Below are 25,467 nucleotides of genomic sequence, written 5' to 3' on the forward strand. Positions count from 1 at the left end.
GATTGTCTCTTCGAGCAAATGTAGTTTTGCAAACTTCACAGGAAATTTTTTCCGAAGAATGGACAGTGTCCGTATGCCGCTTTAAATCACTTTTCCGCACGAATTTTTTATTACAATCCATACATGAGTGCACATGTTTCTTCTCGTGAACTTCTAAAATGTGTCTTTTCAAAGCAGACTTAATGGAAAAACATTTTCCACAAATTTCGCAAACCGACATCGTACTTTCATGAAATGAAAATCAAGCTATCATGAAATGCATAGTTGTAGAATGAAAAGTTATCTACAAAATTTCAAGGATCATGCGCAGTACAGATATTCAAAGTGTAATTCAGATAGGTCATTTTCTTGCGACGTCATTTTTCTAGCTACGTCAGACTCCCCCCCCCCTCTAAGAATCTTAAGCAAAATATAGATTTTCTATTCTTTAAACCTGAATCATATCTAGCTCACCCCTACTGTCACTTAAAAATGTGTAATTATCTCCTCTCACCTGGTCTAACAAGTAAACTACTGTGTGTTAGTATTGAACTGATAACATAGTCAAAGCGTACAGAACAAGATAGATCGTGATATATTCGCCAAGCAACAACATTTTTATCTCGTTAAACATGAGTTTGCAAGTGACACACAGGTATACGGGTACTATCATGTAAAATCACGCTGAGTTTAACTGGGTGGTGAATCATCATACACACCCTTACCACACACAATCAATTTTATCTTGTAAAAGCGTGTTTCTCTCTTTAGAGGTAGTTAACGCGGTAAAGAATGATGGTTATTATTGAACAAAGACGTATGAAACTAACAATGAGTTTTATTTTTTAGATAAGTCAAAATATATAAGTAAATAATGAAAGAAATATTTTAATTTATTACCATTGAAAATAATATTGAGTTATATTGAAAATTTATTGAGAATATTTATTTTGACATTTATTGTTGCAATATTCTCGTATAAATAGCTTTACCATAATCGATAAACTTTAGTATAGTCATGGACACTCTTAAATTAGTCCACTCGTTTTCGATGATCGTCTCAGGTCCATCAGGAAGCGGCAAAACACATTATATTAAAAAACTAATAGAAAATAAAGTGATTAAACCCTTCCCGAAAGAAATAGTTTGGTGTTATGGTATTTATCAAAAATTATATGATGAAATTCAAAATGTTACCTTCCATGATGGTCTACCATATTTGGCGTTTTGAATTCGACGTTTTTTATTTGCTTTTCACCGGAATCGGTTTTCTTTGAATAAATAGTATGTAACCGGAGATACTTTTTACGTATATCAACCCTGATAACTTTATTAAAGCAAACGATTTTGAATAAGCAACATGTCTACCATAGTAATAGATTTCGAGGGATTTCAACAATCTTCAGGAAACTATATCGTAAAAGAACTTGCCTTTCAGGCCGTAAATAGTAATTCCATCATCGGTAACTTTCATTTTCTTCCGCCATGTTCTTTCGAAGAGCTTACTCATCATGAGAAATTTCAATATAAATGGGTAACAAAACAAATACATTTAATAGAATGGAATGAAGGAGAACTACCATATTATCAACTACGTACCGTTTTGATTTTTTTATCTAATATGTTCACACATATTTATGTGAAAGGACTGGAGAAAAAAAAAATTCTAGAATTTTTAATTGGGAAAAAATGTGAAAATTTAGATGATATTGGCTGTCCGAAAATGGATAAATTAGATACAATTTCAGACTTTTGCTCTTATCACGCTCCAAATTTTAATAGATGTGCACTCACTAAAGTGAAAGCTTTTTGTGTTGGTTATAAACGTAAATGTTTTCTAATTACAATCAACACTGAAACAAGTATCTCATAGAACAAACTCTTTTACTATCACAAAAGTACACAAAGAATATATACATGTTGCCAACAAAAGAATAATGTAAGAAATAATACAATAAATAATATAATAAATAATCACTGCATCTGCGTTCACGTCTGGTAATCACTGCATCCGCGTTCACGCACTTGCGTCTGGAACATCCTCCCCACCCTGATCAATCTCAAGAGGAATGATCAGTTGAACAGGTCGGGAGATTTCTACTAGATGCTGCAGGTTGTGAAGGTATGGTTGTAAGTCTTCTACCGGTAAGAAAATGGGATGGTGTTAATGTTTCCTCAGGATCATCATTTCCTTGTTCATAAAAGAACGAATCTCTGAAAGTACAATTTGAACAATTCAGTGATGAAGCTTCACGTGTGTGTAGTATATGAGAAGATGTACAAAAGGATGAGAGCCATCAAGAAGCAAAGGGTGTTTTTGCTCATTTTTGAGCGATGCAAACTGTAATCTACCTCCTAATCGTATGAGATTTTCTTGAAGAAACGGGTTAAGACGGCTAATTGTTGAAGATTTTGGCAAAGGGGAATTATTTTGTAAAGCGTGAAGCTCTGCTGGAAAGCATTGCTTTTGCACTGTAAAAATCCAATCGTTCTTTGCTGTGTTAAGCTCATCACATGTGAGGTCAATAGAAATGTGTTGCTTGGATCGACAGTTATACAAGAAACGAAAAATATCCATGCTGTAACTCTAAGAAGTTTCATATATGAACTGAACCGCGATATATCAATAAGAGGTTGGTAAGAAGTTATCAATAAAGATTGAGAAGCTGGTTTACGTAGTTCAACATGAATATCTGGATTAGCGTCACTCAGTTGTTTTGAAGGCCAAAACTTTGATGACTGGGTTAGGGAGGTAGGTCCGAGCCACCAAAGATCCAATGATTTAAGCTCTGTTGGTGCAACACCACGAGACAAGTGGTCGGCAGGATTTTCATTGCCAGGGCAATGCCGCCATTGTGTTGGATTTGTGTAATTGAGAATTTCGTTCGTTCGGTTACAGACAAAAGTTTTCCAACAATTTGGATCACCTTGTATCCAATTTAAGGCAACTGTTGAGTCACTCCAAAGTGTTGCTGTGTTCCTATCCAGTTTAGTTTCTGTACAAAAATAGTGGAGTAATCGAGCACCCAATAATGCGGCTAACAGCTCTAAGCGGGGAAGTGTTATTATTTTCAGAGGAGAAAGTCTATTACGACTGCAAACCATTCGAATATGAAATTTAGTATCTTCTGTGAATCGTACATATAACACTGTTCCGTAAGCACGTTCCGAAGCATCGCAGAATACGTGAATGGTAACATCAGCAGAAGATATTCCAATCCATCTGGGGATTCGAATGTTGTTTAAATGTGATAAGTCTATAATCCATTTTGACCACCTTGATGCGATAGATGGGGGTAAAAGTTCGTCCCATTCAATACCGCATAGCCATGTATCTTGAAAGAGAATTTTTCCTATTACAGTAGATGGTGAGAAAATTCCCAAGGGATCAAAATCTTTGAGATTGTTTTTAGAAGTAAGCGTTTAGTGACCGGTTCCTTAAATAAATCGTGGTCATGCTCCTTAATATTTTGATGAAACTAATCTTCTTCTGTATCCCAATGAACACCTAAGACTTGAGTCTAACTTTTAAACTTTATTTTTTCTTTCTTCCATTCGTTTTTCAAAACTTGTGAGTTGGTACTCCATTTTGCTAAGGGAAGGCTTATAAGACTCGTGAGTTCTCGCATTTCGTGAAATAGGGTCTTCGCTTCGATTTCTGAATAAACTCCCACAACGAAATCATCCATGAAAATATTGCCTTTTAGATGTTTAGCTGCTGTGGGATAAATGTTGGAGTACATGCAGGATAAATTCGTCAAGTGTAGCTGAAAGAAGGAATGGGCTGCTGGTTAATCCAAAGGGTAAACGTGTAAATTGGTAGACCACAATTTCATTCTCTAGCTGCAAATGTCCATCACCATTTTTCCTAGTTTTGAACCACAAAAACTTAGTAGCACATCTGTCTTTTTCCCACAAGGTTAATTGTAAAAAGGCCTGACTTCCATCACTAATAATTGCTTGTTTGTGAAGACGAAATCGCAATAAGGTGGCTAAAATTTCTGGAAGTAAGTTGGGACCTTGTTCTAGAACATCGTTTAATGATGGATGGCCTGGTGTGTGAGAAGAGGCGTCGAGCACTACTCGTCCCTTAATTTCTGCGTTCTTCTCTTTAATGACTAGATGATGGGGTATGTAATAGCTTTTTTCTACTTTATCATGATTTTCCGGTGCTATTTCAACTTGTCTTTTGTCTATGTAATCTTCCATGAGTGTAACATACATTTCCTTTAAGCTAGGATCTGTTTGGAGCTTCTTGCACAATGAATTGAAGCGTTTTGATGCTACGTGATAGTTATTTGAAGAAAGAGTAACGTCTTTCTTCCAAGGTAATCTAACAACACGACGATTTTCTAGGACTTCATAAGAACTGCGAAAGTCTTCCAATATTTCAGAATTGCGAATGGACATTTCTTTGTCTTGCATGGCTTTAATACCTAAAGTATCTAAGTCCCAGAATTTCCTAACTTGATCATCCAAAGTATATGGTAATTTCATGCTAATATTATGAACTGACGATAAAGAAGCGACAGATGTATGAGATCTGGATACAGACAAAATCCAGCCAAAGATTGATGGAATGAGCATAATTGTTTCCGAAAGTCTGAAAGGAATCTCAGAATTCACCACCGTCCAATAAAAATCTGCACAAATCAAAACTTCTATAGGCATCTCTTGAATGGTGTCATTCGGGTCAGCAAGCCTAAATTTTTTCTTGTGAGCCGTAGAAGCAATCTCTAATGGAACTGAGGGATGAACTGCATATCTAATAGAACTTTCAAATGCATGTAGATAAATTTCTGACTGATTCCAAATACTTTATAGTTTAAATCTTACTTTTCGTCTCGATTGAGCCTGATTTGATGATGATTGGAATGCATGAATTTCAAGTGAATCAGAGCTAATAACATCTAATTTTAGGTAGTCTACAAGATGTGAATGAATGAAACTGGTTTGACTTCCACAATCTAAAATGCATCTTGTAAGCTTAGTAATACCAGTTGGGCCAGTTATATATACTCGAGCAGTCTGTAAGTGAGTAAAATTAGGTGTACGAGTATCTATGTTATTTGTAGAAATAGAGTGGCTAGGTTGATTTGAACTGTTGTTTCTACAAATAGAGACATGGTGCTTCCTTTTGCATCTTATGCAGAATGCTTTATCTTTGCGAAGGCAATTGTTTATACTATGGCCGCGATTAGTACACAGGAAGCATGTACCAGAGGTTTTTAATTTTTGGATTCGAGTATCGATATCAGTTATATTCGTACAATCTTGCGGCCAGTGACCGTTAATTTCACAGAAGGGGCAAAATGGAGATGGTTTTTTTGTCTGGTTAATCTTTTTAGAATTCACATGCAAGGCTGCTGTAGATGTTTTAAATGTGTAATCAAAGTTTTGCTCACCTCGAATTTTTAGTGTTGTGAGAGCACCTTCTACTTCTTCAGATAAATATTGCACTAGTTTATTCATATCACCTTCAGATATTTTCTCTCTTTTTGCGTAAATGATCCATCGGCGACAAATATCATCCGGAAAGGCACGTAAAATTTTTGGAGCCAAAACTCGCCCGTAAGCGTTGATATCCTCCCCTAAGGCCGTTAAAGCGTTTAGTCTTCTGTTGCATTCTATAAATACTTCATTCAATGCAATAGGAGTGGGATTACGTATTGGCGAAATATTTTCCAAAAAGTCTAAATGGGTTTGAATTATTCTGTTTTTGTCGCCATATCGATTTTGAAGAAGAGCTTTTGTAGTTTCATATGTGCTGGCACTAACACTGATTCCGTCGACTAAACGTCTAGGTTCATCTTCTAAATATCCTCGCAAAAACACATGTTTATCAATTAATGATAGACTATTATTATCGTCAATAGAAGATTTAAATTGTTCCCAGAAACACTGCCATTGTTCAATATCACCTCGAAAAGTATCCAGTTTAATAGTAGGGAGTTTCACTGTGTGAGAGTGAGAAACGGGTAATTGCATAACGGGTACTTGTGTAACAGGTATTTGAGAAATGGTTACTTCTGGCGATTGGAACGTATTAAATTCAAAATTAATTCTACTGCCAAATTTTTTTGCTTTAAAGATAGCGAGCTCGGCATTATCCACGTATTCTTCACATTGAATAATATCATTGTCATAATCACTATCTGTTAATAAACTATGTATGTCATTATCCAATTTCTTCATTTCTAACAAGCAATCGGAAAGCCGATGACTAATATATTCGACATTTTCATTTAAAGTGTCAGAGGTTGCAGAAAGATCGGAATTTAATTGCGTAATAAATCGAGTAACATTACCTCGCACTGTTCCTCTTTTTCTTTTCAAAAGTGCCAGACTATCGCCAAGTTCTTTATCGTTTTGTTTCTCCATCATTGAGTAATATACTGATGTTTGACGTTTCGCTAGTTTTTAAAAGAGTGACTGCGTAAATTATTCATCTGATTCGTATTTAATTTTAAACAGAGTTGTTTCGGCACCAAAATGTGTTGGTTATAAATGTAAATGCTTTCTAATTACAATCAACACTGAAACAAGTATCTCATAGAACAAACTCTTTTACTATCACAAAAGTACACAAAGAATATATACATGTTGCCAACAAAAGAATAATGTAAGAAATAATACAATAAATAATATAATAAATAATCACTGCATCTGCGTTCACGCACTTGCGTCTGGAACACTTTTGTTAGATTTTTGGAGAAATGATAAATACATTCGAACAATAATTGTATCATTCATTTGATAACAAGATGTCAGTGTGCACTGAACAAACTTTACAGCTCTTAAAATTTATTTCTAAAACTAAAAATTCTAAGTCTCTACTGAAAAATTGTTCAAAAAGTGAGATAAAAACTTTGTGTGAATGTGTCTTAAATGTGTTGTGTGGAAACGTACCCTTAACAAAAACTCAAAAAAGTCGTTTATCTCCTTTTAAAGAAAACTTGCGAAAACTTTCAAACAAAAAAACACCCTTATATAAGAAAAAGCAAATTCTCATTCAAAAGGGAGAAGGATTTTTATCTATTTTATTACCTGCTGCTATATCAGTAATTAGTTCTTCAATTCATGGAGCACAGTAAGAAATTCGTGCTAGTTCAAGAAGATAGGGTTCAAATTCAAGAACACTTATCGGAGTTGGATCAACAAATGAAAAATATACTACAGAATAAATATTTAGCTGATCATGATAAAGCAGCTCTGTATTTGCAAGTGTTACAGAAATACACTCATTTTTCAATTATGAAACCCGATAAACCAGAACCTCAAACGGAACAACAGGATATTACAAATGTAGAGAATCCTTTAGATGCGTCTGCAGAAGAGGACTCTTCAAATATCAAAAAAGAAACAGAAGACTTGGAGGACAAAATTCTAACTGTAGTTCCAGCTCGAAAAAAAGCTAAAGATATGTATCAATTTTTAAAAAGTAATGAATCTCTCCTATGGAACAATAAAGGGGAGATTATTCATGAAGATAAAGCTGTTCCTGGAAGTAATATAGTAAATCTTATAAATGACTTTTTACGAAACAGAAAATCAGCTCCAGTGGGAAGAAATGTATTTCTAAAAACATTAAATGATGTTCATTTACCAGCACACTTAGATGTAAATAAAAAATTGTATAGTAAAAATAAAATTGTTATGAAACCTGTAATGTATGCTCGCAGAAGTGCTTGGGTGAAACTTTAAAAATAAATGTCACTCTATTAATTAAAACTTTTTGTCTTTGTCATTATCTTCAATGTTTTATTTTCTTATGAAGTTTTCATATTTAGAAGAAAAAAAATTTATAAAAACATCTTTTTAAAAAACTTTTTCTTATCTTTTCATTTTTTTATACAAAATATTTACATATACAAAAATATTTAAATATAAATGTTTTTCTTTTCCTTTTTTTTTCTTGGAAAAAAAAATTTTTTTTTTTGAAGATATTTGTAATTTTTTTTCTTAAAAATAATTTTATTTCTAAAAACGAAATAAAAATGTTATTCTTTTTTTTCCTCGGTAAGGAAATTTCAAAAAGTGATGATTTTTCTTTCCTTTGAAAAAAAAAGTTTTCTTTAAGAGAAATTCTTTTCTAGTTATTAAATAAATATGATACAATGCAACAAAATAAATATACATAATATTTTAATTTTATTCATTTTTATTTTATTTTCTGAAACAAATCTTACACCGTATCTTTTCTTTACAAATTGATACACTCGAAAATCACTAACATACAATTGATTTAAAATATGAAACATAGAATAACCTTGACAACGTTTCAGTAGAAAATAAATACAATATTGACCGCACACATTTGAAGTAAGTGATTGATATACTTTAGAATTCCATTGTACAGCCGAGTAAGGAGATATATTCATGCCGTAAAAGCTGGGTGGTCGACCATAGGAGTCATACAGTTCTAACTCGTTCTTCTTATTGATAAATATACCCAACCAGTGAGTTCCAGACTGTGAGGATTCATCAGAGTTCATTATCGCACACGAATTTTCCTGTAAAATCGGTAGGGTGTCTATAGAATACACCTCTCGAAAATATGGGGACGTTACCTTTTCATTAGATAAAATATGAAATAGCTAATCCATCCATTCCTTAGTTTCCGAAATCGTACAAAATATTTCTAGATTTGTTTACTTCAATTAAGTTTTCAAACTCAGCAAAAATGATAACACATACAGTGTGTTCTAATGATTGACTGAATTTTAGTTCTAATCGCAAATTGCTGTGCTTTATCAAATTTAAATGTTCTCCTGAACATAAATCCGGGGAAAGATTAAATCCGAACAATGTATTAGAGTTCTTATATTCTTCTCTGGAAATAAATATTCCTCTGTCTTGACCCATTCGATCTGTTTGATGCGCACGTATTGATTTTTAGAAAAGTCAAGTTCCAAATGATTGTGTGGTACGGGGTGGCCGTCTACATACACTCCGATAAAATTTAAATTAAAATGCTTAAATTCGTAGGGGGATTTTGCAAATGTTCCATGAAAAGCCTCATTTTCTACACATCCTACAATAATTTTTTTTGGCATTTGTCCTGAAAATATGTTATCTTGAATGAAAGACATGCTTCCTTTAGGAATCGAATACACTTTGCACAGAACTCTATTAATAGGATATTTTGCACTCGTTTTCTCCAGTGCTTTAGCATGGCCAAGAATAACTCCAGGGTTAACACGAACTTTGCGTATGAATAAGGAAACATGATCCAACACAACTTTAAAGCCTTTAGATCCTTGTAAACAAAATTCAGGCTTGCTTCGTATTAATTTCATTTTCAAATCAACTAAATTAAGTAAGAGACGATCTTGATGAAATAGATCAGAATGTATGCAGCCAATCATTTCTACTGTAGCACTTTCTTTAAAAAATTCAGTTCTTTTCATAAGTCCATCTTCATTATCTTTGTAAAATAATTCCGCCGTTAATTGAGAAGTTTTACTATCATGTCCATGGTTTAAGAGAGTCTCAATATACGCTCGATAAGGGTACGTATTATTTGAATTAGAAACCACGGAATCATTTAAGGATACATCTACTTGAGAAAATAAAGAATGTAGAAATAAATTCACAGGTCCTATAGTATCATTTGCAGTAATAAACGTATTGTCATCTTTTACTATTTTCGCTTTCACATATAGTTGCGTTTGACTGAGATCTATATAGTCTTCCCCACTTCCAGAAATCTAAAACTCTACAGGTGCGTTATCGAAAACGTTAGAAAGTGGATGAAATTGTATCCACTGCCCATCTTGAATAACTGTTTGAGATGCAGGTAAATTAAAAAGTTCTAATTCAGACTTCGCGCATTCGGGGGAATCTTTCAAAAGAAATGTCATTTTTTACGGGTCGAATATATCGCGTCCACTCACTTTACGTGCTTTGGAGGAAATGAATCTCTTCCGTTTCTTACGCTTTCTTTTATACCGTCCTTTCCCTACCATTGACTGTACGTTATCAAGGGCTTTTTGTGTTAAATTCTTCCCACTTTCTTTACTTCTTGTTTTTAGTGCTTCTTTAAAATTTTCTCCTGACAATACATCCGAAGCGACACGACTGCCAGTTACTAATGCTTCTTTTGCAACAGTTTTACCTCCTTTTACTAAAAAAGGTAATGCTGCTCTAAATAATCGACGAAATATCCCCCCGATTCCATAACCCTTTTGGAAATTAGCACCTTTATAATAGGTCAAACCCGAGCCAATTTGACTCACATAATGATCTTCAAACTTTTTAGTGCAGCAAACATATGGTGTATTCATCTTGATGGTTATATCATTAAATGAGGATACAATAATTGCGGTATACTATTTATAGTATTTGCCTCAGACGAAAATGTAGTACTATAATCACTCTACCTTTTTCAAAGGGAACAAAATCACCTGAATTGAGTCTCAGCTCTACTTGAATAGTTTGGAATGAATGCCTCATTAACGATAAGTATTGTGGTCTATCGTAATACTGACTAATCGTTTCCCCGTCTTGTCCTTTGATTCGAACGATTCGTAATAAAGGGGTTTGTATATCGCCTACAATTTGTGGTGAAATTAAATCTGAGTAGACATAAAAAACGGAAAAGTTAGACAATGCATCTGCAGCAAATTCACTTTTCATTTTACCCGTTATGATTGTATCACGTTTGAATCCTAGCAATTCACTTAACTTCTCTAAATGGAGACTGCTGCCCTCAACTGCATTAATTTCTACTCGTTTCGTAGCTTTATTATAATTTAATGTAAACCGACTAGGATTTTTTGGTAAAGTAAGTTGTATAGCTGATACAATATCGAACATTGATTCATAACAACCCACATCAATTGTTTTCTTAACAGTTGAAGTGATATTACCATTACTAATTTTATATAGAAAATAATTATTAGTTTCATTAACGTTATACCATGAATGAGGATAGATTATTTCAGACAGTCCTACTTCCCATTGCCCATTCAAATCAACCGGAACAGGTAATTGAGTCTTAAAATGAGATAATTTGTTTTCAGGAAAGAATTGCATAGAACTATCAGAAGGTAATGTTACGTAGAAAGACTTTTTTGAAAATGAATCCGTAATAAACAAGTTCTCCTTTTTATACTTTTTGAATATCAGTTACCCAAGTATTAAACTTTTCAGGATAACCCAAAAATTTAACAAAATATTCAGTTAATCCTCGCCTCTTTCTTTTTTTAAGCACTTTCTCTACAGGATAGAATCCTGAATCTATCACTTTTTGCAGTTCTGCTTCGTAGAAAGTACCCTTAATCTCCTCATCTACCAAATCTTTCAATTTATAAGCCACTGGACTTCTTGGGACAATTTCATAAATTTTAAAAAGTTCTACACTCCAATTTTGTTCATACCTCTTTTCAAAGTGAAGTTTTTTCTTACTTATGCGTACAAGATCTCCGATTTTGAGTTTAGGTATCTTAGGTTTCTCCTTTGTTGGAGTACCATACAAATTATGCAAAACCTGTTTCATATTTTGTTTATTTACGGAAGCAGGCTCCATTTTAATCGATCGATGATACGAATGATTATAACTATATATTAATTTATCTATAACATTAGTGTAATTTTTAGTATTAAATTCTGTAAAGTATTTCCACATTTTTATTTTTAGCGTACGATTAAACATTTCAACTATGCTAGCTTTAGTTTCATTATTCGTCGAAAAATATTTTACATTCATATTTTTCAAATAATTCTGAACTATTTTATTTGTGAATTCTGTGCCAGCATCTGTTTGTAACACTTCAGGCTTTTTTTCTATAAAAATAGATTCTAAAGCCGACTTTACACTTTTTCCAGTCATATCTCTTAAAGGTATTGCCCAAGCATACATACGTTATTTTCACAGATCCATATCATCATGATCTTCAAAATACTCAAAAGTATAAGGGGGGCATAGAATAGATTTTACTTCCTGTAAAACAGTATCTAGCTCAATATTCCTCAAGAAATCGCTGGTCACATAGGATAGGGGACTTAAAAGTAAAAAGTTTTTGCTATCCGATAAATTACAGTAAAATTTGTTGGCAAAGTTCGTAACATCAATGGAGAATGCAATAAATAGAATTGAAAGTTCTATCTTTATTAGCTCAGAGTTCTTCAGCAATTCTTACAGGCTGTTTCAAACCACCTTCGATAAACAGTTCAAACAATGAGCCGCGTAGCTTTGTCATCGCAAACTCTTGACCGAGGCTAACATCTAATGATGATGATAAAGCTCCTTCAATAGAACCTTCACAAAACTGGAGATATGCATTTACAAAGTCCATACATTGAAAGGTATAGTTTATAATACAGGTTGCAATGGCATCATAATTCGAAATCATTTCAGTCCATTGATTCAGTCAAGTCCAACTTTAAAGCATTCAAAAACAAATTGTAGAAAATCATCACTCGTAATTTTGATCTCATCCTCTGGTAAATCTACTCCGCCGTTCAGTTCATGCTTTGACTTAGGCACTGAACTTACTCCCATTATGTATTCCACCCAGAAAGGTCTTAGGGTAACACCTGCTGATGTAGGATAGTACTTTTTTCCATATTTTCTGTATCTTCGTAAGTGCACTACAACGTTATTTAGGAATTTGTTAACCACCACGAAAACGCTATCCCCAAGAGCAAAAACATTCTCTGGCATGTTGTCCTCCATAAGAGTTCCATTCCTCTAAAATATAAAAAAAAAGAAAAAATATTTAATAAACTGTCATAATTAAAACAGATAGCATACTCAGTTTAAACATTGATAATGAAAAATATAGCTTATTTATTTATTAAAAAATAACAAATCAAACTTACTTTTGAATCATCCATTCTAGATTTTTTACTCTGTATAGATGAATCTTCACTGCATTTTCTTTTATCCATACTCAGCTAAATTCAGAAACGATATCTAAAAACAATGTGAAGATAGAAAATTTTTTAACTTTACCACACCGCGACTAAACGACTGATATAATTCCTAGTTCAAACTAGGCAATAACTGTTAAGATAGAGTTGCCATTCCGAGAAACTGAAAAACTAACAACCAATGAGAAAATAGGAATCAGTCACATCGGTGAAAGGAACTGAATTCAATACGTCATAATTCGAGCTCTACCTTGTTAAATCTTGTTTGAACTGGATGCACCACGAAATGTGCAGCGGTGATGTCAGTCAGAAACTAGTTTGATTAGGATTATACGTCAAGAATTTGGAGAGTTGCCATTCGGTAAATAATAATGAAGGTGTTGCCACAGCTAAGAAGTAAAAATAAGTAAAAATCAAATGAGTTTAAATGATTTTAAACTAATATTTAGGTATGACCATTTCCAGAACTAAAAATAAATATGAATCTAAGTTCTTACTCATAACCGCGAACACGTCAAACTTTAACATGTGCATGATCAATGCCGTTGCCACCCAGAGAAAATTACAATAGCATCAATACGGGTAGAAATAGTCATTTAATAACTGTCAATGATTAAGTAAAAAACATATCGATTAAACTAAAAGGTGATATCGTAATCGACCCCTCTTCATTCATACACGTGTTCAATATACAAAGGTTTAACTTATTTACACATATCTGACCAAGCAATCGTAGGTCAGTGATTATGATATCCAACTACTGACCCACGAGTGCTTTTTTGATTGGCATGAGTTCGATCCTCAGTTTGAATTATAATTCAATAAAACATAATTAAATATTAAAATAGATTTGAAATTATTTTATTTCTAAAATTTTCACATAGATGGCGCCACCAGTATCAAACATCTATAATGTACAAAAATTAGTAATTATTTCAATCACTAGATGGTGCCACTTGTAATTAATGACGAAGCTAAAACTGAACCGCCAGTTCCACCTGTGTATTTTGAATACCGAAACCAAATTGAGTGTTGTCATCTTTTAATAACAAATAGAAATGAATGAGTGTTGCCATCGCTAAGAAATAATACTGAAATCAAAACTAAAACTAAAATAAGAAATTCAAGCGGGCAGAAATAAGCAAGAGGGCAGAAATAAGCTTGATTGATTGATTGAATGTAGGGTTTAGTGGCACAAGGTCCAAATGAGGACATGCTGCGCCAAACAATATGGTGAAACAGTTCAAACGTATGAGTGAATGCGGAATGTTAATTGCAGCACAATTAAAACTGATAAAACAGTACAAAGTAAATAAAACAAGATAAAAGTATGAATACAGTATAAAACGCGCGAAATACTAAGTAAAATGAGCAAAGGTGATAAGAGTGTATAAAACAGTAGATGTGTTAAAACTTTTATATGCAGTTAAAGATACCAACGGCACGTAAAAATGCAAAAATGTTCGGATGGTGAATCCCATCCAACCAATCTTACATGCATAAAATAGAACTTCCAAAAAACTTTAAACGATGTTGATTAAAACATGAACACGTTATTAAAATATGATGAATTGTGAGAGGAACGTTACAAGTACTGCATTCAGGGGGGAGGTTCTCCGAATAGTAAATGGAGATGCGTTAACCAGGTGTGACCAATTCGGAGGCGGTTGAGCTTCACATCAGCACTGCGCAAACGCAGCACTGGCAGAAATAAGCAAGAGGGCAGAAATAGGCGCCATTTTACTTGCTTTGGAAACAGAAACTAAATCCGGTGTTGCCACCGGAAGTTAAAAATTTTTGGAAACCGAAACCAAAACTAAAGCAGGAGGGGAACAACTCAGCAGCAGGAGGAAAACAACTCGACTCCACCGCCAGCACCGCCAGAATCCAGAATCGGCTTTTTTTACCTACTAGCAGTCCACCATGGCTTGCGATGCCGGGGACGAGAAGTTGATGTTTTTGGTATGCTACTTTATGCAGCATTGATGATCACAGAAGTCACCGTTTCAACAGCAGCTTCACGATTTTCATCTGATATCATATCTTCTGTAATGTCAGCAAGCTGTGCAAAAAGCCTCCAATCAGCACGATGGTAAATAAATGTAGAGGGTTTTGTAGTGATAGAAGCAGTAGATGCATATGAAACAATGATTGGGAAATGATCGCTACTATGAAGATCATTATCAACCGAAAATTCTGAAAAGGGTAAAAGCGCAGGTGAACATAAAGCAAGATCAATGCAATGAAAAGTTCGTGTTGGTTCATGAAAGTGAGTGTCTTCACCTTGATTCAGTAAACATAGATTATGACCATGGATGAGCATTTCAACTTGATGCCCTCTAGTATTTGTGTCGAAACTACCCCATAGTTCGTTGTGACCATTAAAGTCTCCAAGCAAAATGAAAGGTGTAGGCAGATGATGAATTAATGAGTTTAAATCATGTTGTGAAACTAAAGCATGTGGAGGTATATAAATGGAACAGACAGTAATCGCAATCTTTATATGAATCTTTACTGCAATAGCCTGCAATGACGTTGACAATGGAAGACGAACTGATGAAAAACTTGTTGATGCTAAAATCGCGACACCACCATTAGGTCTACTACTGGCGTCATGGTCGTTTCGGTAACATGCATAATTATGAACATTAAAATTATCAGAGGATGTTAAATGAGTTTCTTGGATTGAAAAACATGATGGCTGATATTTAAAAATTATATCTCTGATGTCGGAGATTTTATTTCGCACACTGCGACAATTCCAAGAGATAATGGAACTTGCCATTATCTTTTGGATTTAAATTTTGATTTAGACGTGACATCCATCGGTGGGTCGTCGAAAACCGATTCGTCATCCGATGGATGTAGTGTTATTTCTGTGTCCATCTTCTGCAAGATATCTGAAGTGGACTTTTTAGCGATTTGTATGAATTTTGGGTCTTTATTCTTTTTAGGAATACCTGGTTTTAGGCTAGGTGGCAACTTTATATTCGGACGCTGCTTTAAAGCAGGACGAGGCTTTTCTGGGGATGTCATTCGAGATGTTTTTGGAGGTGGAGATTTGGATACAGGTCTGCGAGAAGTAGATGGTCCGGTAAAATTGAATTTTGGATTTTGTTTTGTTTGTTGTGGGGTAGATGATATTGAGGAATCTGTCTGCGTACTTACTGTGCAATATGAAGTTTTAGCTGCTGCTGAATAGGACACACCCGGACAGGGAGTGCGGGCCGTAACTATTCTGCGGGCTTCGTTAAATGTTAAGTTTTGTAATACTTTAATTGACTGGATTTCCTTTTCTTGTGACCATTTCGGACAACTTCTGGCGTAAGCTGCGTGATCACCCTTGCAGTTGATGCAAAGAGGTGGCAGCTCGCAAGAAGTGTCTTCATGGTCTGTATTGGTGCAACGGGCACACACTGGTCGACCTCGGCAAGACGTTTTTGAATGTCCAAACCCTTGACATTGGTAACAACGCAAAGGATTTGGGATATAAGGCCGAACCGGGCAGTTAATCCAAGCCATTTTAATTAAAGTTGGTAATTTAGCAGACGCAAAAGTGAGGATAAAGTGCTTCGTAGGGATGAGTTTACCATCCCTGCGCATCTTAATCTTTCTAACAGATGTAACGTTTTGAGATTGAAGGTTATCTAATATCGTGTCTTCTGTGTCATTTATGAATTCTGTTTCTGATATGACGCCACGAGAGGTGTTTAAAGATCTATGTGGTGTTACTGTTATATTAAATGAACACATGGTGGTGCATGTTGCCAGAATAGTTGCCTGTTTTGCAGAGGAGACTTCAACTAAGAGGTCACCAGAGCGTAGCTTTTTTACTGAGGCAACTTCTCCCAGAATGGAAAGTTGGTTGGTTGGTTGGTTAAAGTTTAATGGCACAAGAGCCAGAAGTGGCTATACTGCGCCAGTCACTAGGTAAAAAAAATTGCACTTTTACTTATATCAATGAATACAGTTTTATTGTTTTGATGAACTTGATGAGATTGTGATGTATAGGGTCACTAAGTAGGGATGAAAGATGGGGATAAAATCTGCCAAAAAGTTTCTTCCTCAAATATTTGAATCGTCTGCAGTCAGTTAATATGTGTTTAATTGAAATGTTAACTTGACATAGAGTACAGCTGGGTGCACGTTCGGCTTTCAGTAAATGCATATGAGTGAAACGAGTATGACCGATACGTAGTCTATTTATAATAGTCTGGGTTTTGCGATCAACAGTTAATGTCTTACAATTATCAAGATTAGGGTAAATTTCATATAATTTATTATTATTTTGCGCATTCCAATGATTTTTCCAGGCCTGATGAACTGAAGTTTTACAAATGTGTTTCAGGTCTAAGCAAGTCAATTGTGTTGGCCTGCTTAAGTTATGAGTAGTTTTAGCTATGATATCAGCACGGTCATTTCCAAGAATGCCGACATGTGACGGTATCCAACAAAAATATATGCTGAACCCTCGGACTTGCATTTTCATAAAGTGGCTTTGTATTTTTTGAATTATGGGGTTTTTTCCGACGTAAGGAACACTAGATATAAAGCTACGAGAATCAGTATAAATTATCCATTTATTTTTTGTTTGGTTTGAAATAAAATTAAGTGCTAGCAAAATAGCATAGCATTCTGCAGTGAGAATTGAAGTTTCGTGAAGAAATTTTTCAGAAATATTAGAGCTTTCGTAAACAACACCACAACCAACATGGTTATCATGTTTCGATCCATCTGTATAAACAGGTGTAAAATCCATATATTGATGACGATGTTCGTAAAACATTTGGCTAAAAATTGTTGGGCTCGTCTCGGATTTTTTCAAATTATTAAAAACGTTTAAAACACAAGTTGTAAGATCAACCCATGGTGGGATAGCGTCTGTGCTAGTAAAAACCTCAAAATTTAAAACGTTAAGCTCACATAAAATGTTGGTGGTTCTAATTCCAAATGAAGGAATGTAAGATGGACGTGAAGAGAAGTGAGTAACAAGTTGCGGATGGCAAACACAAGAGTAGAGTGGATGAAGTGGATTCGCTTTTATTTTAAAATAATAGTCCAGAGATAACTTGTAACGACGAAAATGCAGAGAAGGTTCAGAACATAAAACATAAAGACTCTCAACTGGTGAAGTCCTGAATGCACCCGATGAAATTCTTAATCCTTGATGATGGATGGTATCGAGATATTTTAATACAGATTGGCGGGCTGATGAGTATACAGAAATACCATAGTCAAGTTTGGAACGGATTACGGACCGGTATATTTTTAGCATTGCGTCCATATCAGCCCCCCATGAGCAGTTTGTGAGGACCTTAAGAATGTTAAGTGTTTGAGAGCATTTTCTTTTAATATAAAATATGTGTGGTTTGAATGTAAGTTTTTCATCGAAGATCATGCCTAGATACTTGGTTTCTGCTAAAACAGGAATCACGTTATTATTCAGAGTTATCTCAGGATGAAGATGCATACCACGTTTACGACAGAAATGAACACAATGAGTTTTTTGTGGGGAAAATGTAAAACCGTTTTCATTTGCCCATTTTAAAATTTTATTCACAGCTATTTGTAGTTGTCGTTCAATGAGAGACATATTGACAGATCGGCATGAAATTCTAAAATCGTCGACAAATAGCTCGCCATAGACAGTCGGGGGAAGTTGATTTAAAATTTCGTTTATTTTCAAAATGAAAAGTGTCACACTTAAAACGCTTCCCTGAGGAACACCCTGCTCCTGGGAAAAAACATCTGATAAAGTTGAACTAATTTTAACTCTAAATGTCCTGTTTGATAAAAAGTTTTTGATAAAATAAAATAAATTACCGCCAATGTCACAATTGATTAAATCTCGCAAGATTCCATAACGCCACGTCCTGTCATATGCTTTTTCCATATCAAAGAATATAGAAACCAAGTGTTGATTTTTGAGAAAGCTGTGACGGATGTCGGTTTCAAGTTTGAGTAAATTATCAGTGGTACTGCGGCCCTTGCGAAAACCACTTTGATAAGGAGATAATTGATTTCGCGATTCAAGTAAAAATACTAAACGTTTATTTACCATCTTTTCAAAAAGTTTACAAAGACAGCTAGTTAAGGCTATTGGTCTGTAGCTTGTGGTGTCTTCGGAATTCTTACCAGGTTTTAAAATAGGGATAACATATGCTGTTGACCAGGTCTGTGGAAAAACTCTTTCTGTCCAGATACGATTATATAATTGAAGTAGAAGCACTAAAGCTCTATCCGGCAGGTTTTGTAACATTGAATAATGAATTTCATCTGGTCCAGGTGTTGAAGGACGGGTGTTTTTTAGAACATATTGGAGTTCATTTATTGTAAATGGCTGGTTATAATTACAATCTATGTCATCTTTTGGCCTCAATTTAATTTTTTCGATATTTTTCTTAAATGTGGCGAAGGGTTCTTTGTAATTTGAAGCACTTGAGATTTCAGAGAAAGCAGCAGCAAGAGCATTTGCAATATCAGGAGTGTGTGATATATGTGTGTTATTAACTTTGAGAATAGGTATGTTATGTTCACAATATTTACCGGATATACTTTTAATTTTGTTCCAGATTTCAGTTGAGGGTGTATTACTGTTTATTGAGGAGACATAATTTTTCCACGAGGTTTTTTGAGCATTTCTTCGAACTCTCCGGGCTATGGACCGAGCTTTTTTAAATGCAATCAGATTATCTGTGGTTGGGTGTCTACGAAAGGTTTGCCATTGCTTTTTTTGTTCTTTCTGTGCTTGAAAACAGTTTTGATTCCACCAAGGTTTCGGATGTTTTGGCAGTTTAGTTGATGTCATCTTTGTGCAGTGTTTCGCTGCTTTAAGTATATTCGATGTGATATGTTCCACTGCATCATTTATATTGGTTTGGTTTATAAAGTTTTCATTTATATTTACAGTCGATTTAAATTTGTTCCAATTCATAGTGTCTATTTTAAGTCGTGGCGTGCGGGAATTTTGAAAGTTACTGCTGCCTGTATGAGTTAGTATTAAGGGGAAGTGATCACTATTGAAAATGTTATCATGAACCAAAAAAGACCAATATGGATACTGAGATGAGCTGCANTATGAAATGATGACAGGAAAGTGGTCGCTGTTATGAAGGTCATCATCAACTGAGAGTTGTGAGAATGGTAAAATTGCCGGTGAACATAAAGCTAAATCAATGCAATGGAAAGTCTGTGTGGGTGCATGAAAATATGTGTCCTCTCCTTGATTCAGTAAACATAAGTTATGATCAATAATGAGTCTTTCTATTTGACATCCGCGTGCATTGGAGTCGGAACTACCCCATAATTCGCTGTGACCATTAAAATCCCCTAATAGTAGAAAAGGTGTGGGCAGTTGATGAATCAATGAGTTTAAATCGATTTGAGTTATAGCGGCATGTGGAGGTAAGTAAACAGAGCAGATTGTAATGGAGATATTAACGTAAATTTGAACGGCAACAGCCTGTAATGGAGTCGACAATGAAATGAGAGATGATGGGAAACTTGTAGAGATTAATATTGCAACACCACCGCTAGGTCGATTAGTATCAACGCAATCCTTTCGATGGCAGACATAGTTGCGAAGTTTAAAATTGTCTGATGAAACCAAAAATGTTTCTTGAAGCGCAAGACATAAAGGTTGATATTTAGATACAATATCTCTGATATCAGAGATTTTATTTCTTGCACTGCGACAGTTCCAAGAAATAAGGGAAATTGTCATTATTTCTTTTTCTTGGATGTAGAAGTAGATGTGGATGGAGGTGCGTCATCCATCGGAAGTTCATCAAAAAGCGATTCATCTTCTGAAGGATGTAACGTTAAAATATCATCCGCCTTCTGTGCAATAGCAGAAGCAGATTGATTAGAGTACTGATTAAATTTAGGATTTTTCTTTTTCCGGGTGAGTCCCGGTTTTTCGCTAGGAGGGAGTTTTGACTTCGAGCGCTGCGTAAAGTCAGGCCGAGGCTTCACTGAGAAATCTGTCCGAGATGCTTTTGTAGGTGGAGGAGATGTTGAGACAGGTCTACGAGGTGCTGAAGGTCCAGTAAAATTAAATATGGGCTTTTTGCTGCTCTGTGTCAATGGAATCGGAATTTTTTGATTTTTGGGCTGTGAGGGAGGGGTTGGTAGATTATCTGTTTGAGTGCTCACTGAATTATATGAAATTTTAGTAGCCGCGGAATAGGATACACCCGGGCGAGGAGTACGGGCGGTGACTATCCGGCGAGCTTCACTGAACGTAACATTTTGCAACACTTTTACACTTTGTATTTCCTTCTCTTGGGACCATTTTGGGCAGTTCCTGGAGTATGCTGCATGCGCGCCATTGCAGTTACTGCAAAGGGCTGGCAGCTCACAGGAAGTGTCACTATGGTCAAAACCAGAGCAGTGGGCACAAATTGGCTTGCTACGACAAGATGTTTTAGAATGGCCAAACCTTTGGCACTGAAAGCACCTTAATGGGTTTGGCACATATGGTCGTATGGGGCAGTTATGCCAGGCAAGCTTAACCGAAGATGGTAGTTTCGGCGTGTCAAAAGTAAGAATCAGATGTTTCGTTGGGATAAGTTTACCATCCCTACGTATCTTAATTCTACGGACAGCAGTTACATGTTGTTCTTTTAATTCTTCAGCGATAGTTTCCTCTTCATCATCGAGGAATTCTGATTGTGATATTACACCTCGTGAAGTGTTGAGAGTTTTATGAGGGGAGACAGTTACTGTAAATGAGCAGATTTTCTCGCATGTGGATAATATAGCAGCTTGTTTTTCGGAGACCTCAACTAAAAGGTCACCCGAACGCAATTTTTTCACAGAAGCTACTTCTCCCAATACTGACAGAAGAGCCTTGTGGATTAAAAATGGCGAGACTTTCGCAAACGAAGTGTTTGGAACAGTTGGATTTGTCAAACTTATTATGAAATATCGAGCGTGTTCTAACGGTAAAGGGGTTGTTCCGCTGTTTTTGCTATGGTGTGCAGAACTAAACACCTTGCCTCTATTTTCAGCCATAGAAAATTTCAAAATACTTCCACTATCAGCGGCATCACCCACCACGGAGTCCTACATGGGGGATGCAAGTAACAAAAATGAGTAACTTGACACCGATGCTAACCAATAGCTATACGTCCGCGAGTCACCCCTGAAGCAGCCTCCACCCTTAACGAGATACCTAGTAAGTGACCCCGGACTTGACCCTAGCCAACAGATGACGTTCGAAGCTAGCCGGTTGGTGCATACAGGCCAATATGCACCTCCCGTTTTCCTGACGCACGGGCCAAAGCAGTGTATTGGGGTACCAAGACGCCCCTCAACTGCCAGGATCCCTTTTTCCAGGGACATGGGTCTCTTCCCATCTGAGTCCGATACAACAGGGTGGTAATCGAACACAGACAAAAAGCCCTCACCAGTTAATGTGGCAACCACGACAAGGGGGAAGAGAGAGGAGAAAGTTGGAGAAAAGGGAGAAGAAACAGAAGGGAGGACAGATCACTAGGGTACCCCGGGGCGTGACTCCCTGTGTTTACCTAAAGAAGGTAAACCCCCTCAGGGATTTTATTTTCAGTGAATTGATTGTCATAAAAATGTTTCGAGAAATTATTTTTATTTTTATTGTTTTATGTGTTACAGTTTCCATGAATTATTGATGAGTAGAATTTATATTTTTGTTTCACTATAGTGTTCAGGGTGAAGATAAAAATGCAATTAAAACAATTAAAAAAAAAATTTTTTTTCTAAATTCAACTACAATAATTATTGATATTGATTTCTGGTATTGATATTGACATATGAATGCGATTACGGTGTGGCAGAAATTAAATCGAGAAATGTTAAAACTAACATAAATAGTTAGAAAAATGAACAAAATACTTGTTTTTAGAATTTCAATTGAAATGTGAAACCAGACATTAGTGTTTGAGTCCAACGCTGGTAATTAGTTCATAGCTCAGTTCCATCTCAGTAATTTTCATAAACAAATCGTTTCTTTATTACTGAACTATAATTCCAGCATACAGTTAGGAAAATTGAAAAGTAAGAGTAACCAAATACACTTCAGAAACACGCTAAAAATAGAAATGAAAATATTAGAGTTTCCTAACACCTGATTGTAACAAATTAAATTACCAATTAAGATCTCTGCACAAAAATTACTTTAAAAAAATATCCGAACTAAAATTTTTGAAAAAAAAAATTTATGTCCAAAAAGAAAGAAAAAAAGATATAAATGAAAAAAAAAAGAAATGAAAGGTAATTTGCAAATTAACCAAACTTGCACTTCAGATTAAAAATAAAGAAAATAGCTAGATCAGTCAAAAATTAAAAACTGATTTACCTTAATACCATATTAAATTTGAAAGTTTGTTTTGAATTTCAATTAGTGATTTACTGTTTTAAACAGGTTGTAATGCAAAATCTGAGAAGACTGATCACCTTTTCTGATTAAAAAAGCAATTTGTCTTTACATATTTCCTGAAATCCGGGTTAATAATTGCAGTAAAAATACCAATAAAGAAAAAGTATAAATAAATATAAAGAAAGTAGAAAGAAAAGAAAAATAAGAGAGAAAAAGAAAAGAAAAAATGTCATAGAAGGCAAATTTTGGACATAAAAAGAAAAATTCCGGATATTTTGCTATTAAAATGATAAATATGAAAGGTTAATAATAAATAAGTGAAATGAATACAATACTGAAATCTTGGACTTCGCAATAACAACCACTGTGTCATCTTTTTATTTTATTTTGTTTTCAAACAAGGTAAACAATACTCAAGTCTAATTCCAGATTGAAATTTTTCCAGTAAAACTGTTTTTGTATTTTGTGTTTTACATTTTAAATTACGCATTTTTAAAAATGTTTATAAATTTTTATCATCCTGATTGAAGAGTTGGCTTAAATTGTGTTATTATGAAGAATACTTCTTATAGTGAAAAAACTTTTAAGTCAAAAAAAACTGTTGAAAATGAAAATTTTGAATTTGCTGATAATGCTACTACAGATTTTTGATTGTGTTAAAATTTTTACCATGTGCACAAATGTGTATTTTTAATAATTCATATTACTTTTATATATTGTTAATATTACAAATTTGACTCTTTTCATTTTAATTGTACTTATATCATAGGGAAGATTTTGCAAATAGATAATTTTTAAAAATATTTGGATTGTAATTAAGCATTTTTGGCGAGGGAGGATTTAAGATAAAAAGCTTCAATTAATCTTTTTATGTTATCCTAATTATTATTCTAATCGAAATACTTTCTCACACTTTTAAAAGCCACATCCTGTTCTTAAATCTATTTTTGGCTCAAGTATGCATTTAATTAAAAGCAGGACATTTTTCCCTTTGCTCTGTGTGGGAAACGCTCGAGCTATTTTATAAACCAATAACATTTACTAAGATTTCCCTCTTTCCCTAAATTAAGACATTTTACGAATTTTACTTTGCAAGATTTTTCCTAACATATAACCAAGGAACGCAACATTTCATGCTCACTTTCACTTTTCTCATGACTGCTCTGTCATAATAAAAAATTTTGTACCCTCCTTCCCGACCTAAGACCTGTTTTAATCCTTCCACTCGGCAACGACGTTATATATATATATATATATTTCCAAAAAGTGGAAATAAAGTGTTCATACTCAAAAGTATGCACGAAAAAATAAAAGAATAATTTGAAGCCATTTACCTTTGCTGAAATAAAAATATAAATATAACCCGTCATTTACCCGTTAAAGTCTTATACTTTTGTTTTATTTTGAATAACAAAGCAAAAAGTTAATCTAAGCTCAAGGCTTTAAATGTATTAAAATAAATAAACGCTTACAAGATCAATCTAACTATGAAAATTACAGAGAGAATAAATTGAAAAAGTGCAAAAACTACATTTTAATAGGTCTCCGAATATAAATTGTTTACCTTTAATTTTCGTTGATAAAAGGAATTTAATAACACTTTACAGTAATGAAAATAAGATAATTTATTTAATGATTTTTTTGAAGGGAAAATAAAACATAAGATTCTGAAATGGAATAGAACAATTTCTCATGACCGAATAATTGGGGGAAAAGAATGAAAATCTATATTACAATCTTACAAAAATATTTGCGATCGTATACTCTTAAATGGGGGTGAGGGGAATACATAATGTAAATAATCCATTATAGGAAATGCCATTTCCATTTCCTACATAATTAGCAATTATGATCATAAGTTATAAAAGAAACTATTTTTCATTAAAATTAAATATTGATTGAATTTTAATGAAAAACAGTTTCTTTTATAATTTTTGAAGGAGGTAATTGCATCCGGTTTCGAAAAGGGCGATTTCCTCTCTCGAATTTTTCGACAAGAACAAATAGTTATTGTTTACATAAGCCGTTTTGTTTGTCTTTGTTTTATTTTTATGTGTCATGTAATTTATGTGTAAAAGAAATGTTTTCGTTGGAGAACACCCTAACATATAACCAAGGAGCGCAACTTTTCGTGTGCACTTTTACTCATTCTCATGACTGCTCTTGTCTAATAATTAATAAATAAATTTTGTACCCTCCTTCCCGACCTATGACCTGTTTTAATCCTTCCACTCGGCAACGACGTTATAAGTATA

The 25,467-nt window shown here is 34.4% G+C and overlaps 5 protein-coding genes across 5 annotated transcripts; all 5 read right to left on the reverse strand.

Moving 5' to 3' along the window:
* Nucleotides 1-3,690: 3,690 nt before the first annotated feature.
* Nucleotides 3,691-4,650, reverse strand: LOC122272001 (uncharacterized). The gene has a single exon (XM_043054921.1). It carries the CDS (start codon nucleotides 4,648-4,650, stop codon nucleotides 3,691-3,693), a length of 960 nt encoding a protein of 319 aa, XP_042910855.1.
* Nucleotides 4,651-4,797: 147 nt separating this feature from the next.
* Nucleotides 4,798-6,360, reverse strand: LOC122272002 (uncharacterized). Its single transcript, XM_043054922.2, has one exon. The coding sequence runs from the start codon at nucleotides 6,358-6,360 to the stop codon at nucleotides 4,798-4,800; it is 1,563 nt and encodes a 520-aa protein (XP_042910856.2).
* Nucleotides 6,361-8,164: 1,804 nt separating this feature from the next.
* On the reverse strand, nucleotides 8,165-11,268 carry LOC139424902 (uncharacterized). Its single transcript, XM_071176989.1, has one exon. It carries the CDS (start codon nucleotides 11,014-11,016, stop codon nucleotides 10,315-10,317), a length of 702 nt encoding a protein of 233 aa, XP_071033090.1. The 5' UTR covers nucleotides 11,017-11,268; the 3' UTR covers nucleotides 8,165-10,314.
* On the reverse strand, nucleotides 11,090-11,509 carry LOC139424901 (uncharacterized). Its single transcript, XM_071176988.1, has one exon. The coding sequence runs from the start codon at nucleotides 11,507-11,509 to the stop codon at nucleotides 11,090-11,092; it is 420 nt and encodes a 139-aa protein (XP_071033089.1).
* A 9,068-nt stretch (nucleotides 11,510-20,577) lies between these two features.
* On the reverse strand, nucleotides 20,578-21,870 carry LOC122272003 (uncharacterized). The gene has a single exon (XM_043054923.1). It carries the CDS (start codon nucleotides 21,868-21,870, stop codon nucleotides 20,578-20,580), a length of 1,293 nt encoding a protein of 430 aa, XP_042910857.1.
* Between the last annotated feature and the right edge of the window lie 3,597 nt (nucleotides 21,871-25,467).

The sequence above is a fragment of the Parasteatoda tepidariorum genome, unplaced genomic scaffold, assembly GCF_043381705.1.
Source record: "Parasteatoda tepidariorum isolate YZ-2023 unplaced genomic scaffold, CAS_Ptep_4.0 HiC_scaffold_764, whole genome shotgun sequence".
Lineage (NCBI taxonomy): Eukaryota > Metazoa > Arthropoda > Arachnida > Araneae > Theridiidae > Parasteatoda > Parasteatoda tepidariorum.

Excerpts from the sequence above, each read along its gene's own strand:
- LOC122272001 (XM_043054921.1), bottom strand. The coding sequence starts at position 4,650 with ATGCCTATAGAAGTTTTGATTTGTGCAGATTTTTATTGGACGGTGGTG.
- LOC122272002 (XM_043054922.2), bottom strand. The coding sequence starts at position 6,360 with ATGGAGAAACAAAACGATAAAGAACTTGGCGATAGTCTGGCACTTTTG.
- LOC139424902 (XM_071176989.1), bottom strand. The coding sequence starts at position 11,016 with ATGCAATTCTTTCCTGAAAACAAATTATCTCATTTTAAGACTCAATTA.
- LOC139424901 (XM_071176988.1), bottom strand. The coding sequence starts at position 11,509 with ATGGAGCCTGCTTCCGTAAATAAACAAAATATGAAACAGGTTTTGCAT.
- LOC122272003 (XM_043054923.1), bottom strand. The coding sequence starts at position 21,870 with ATGGCTGAAAATAGAGGCAAGGTGTTTAGTTCTGCACACCATAGCAAA.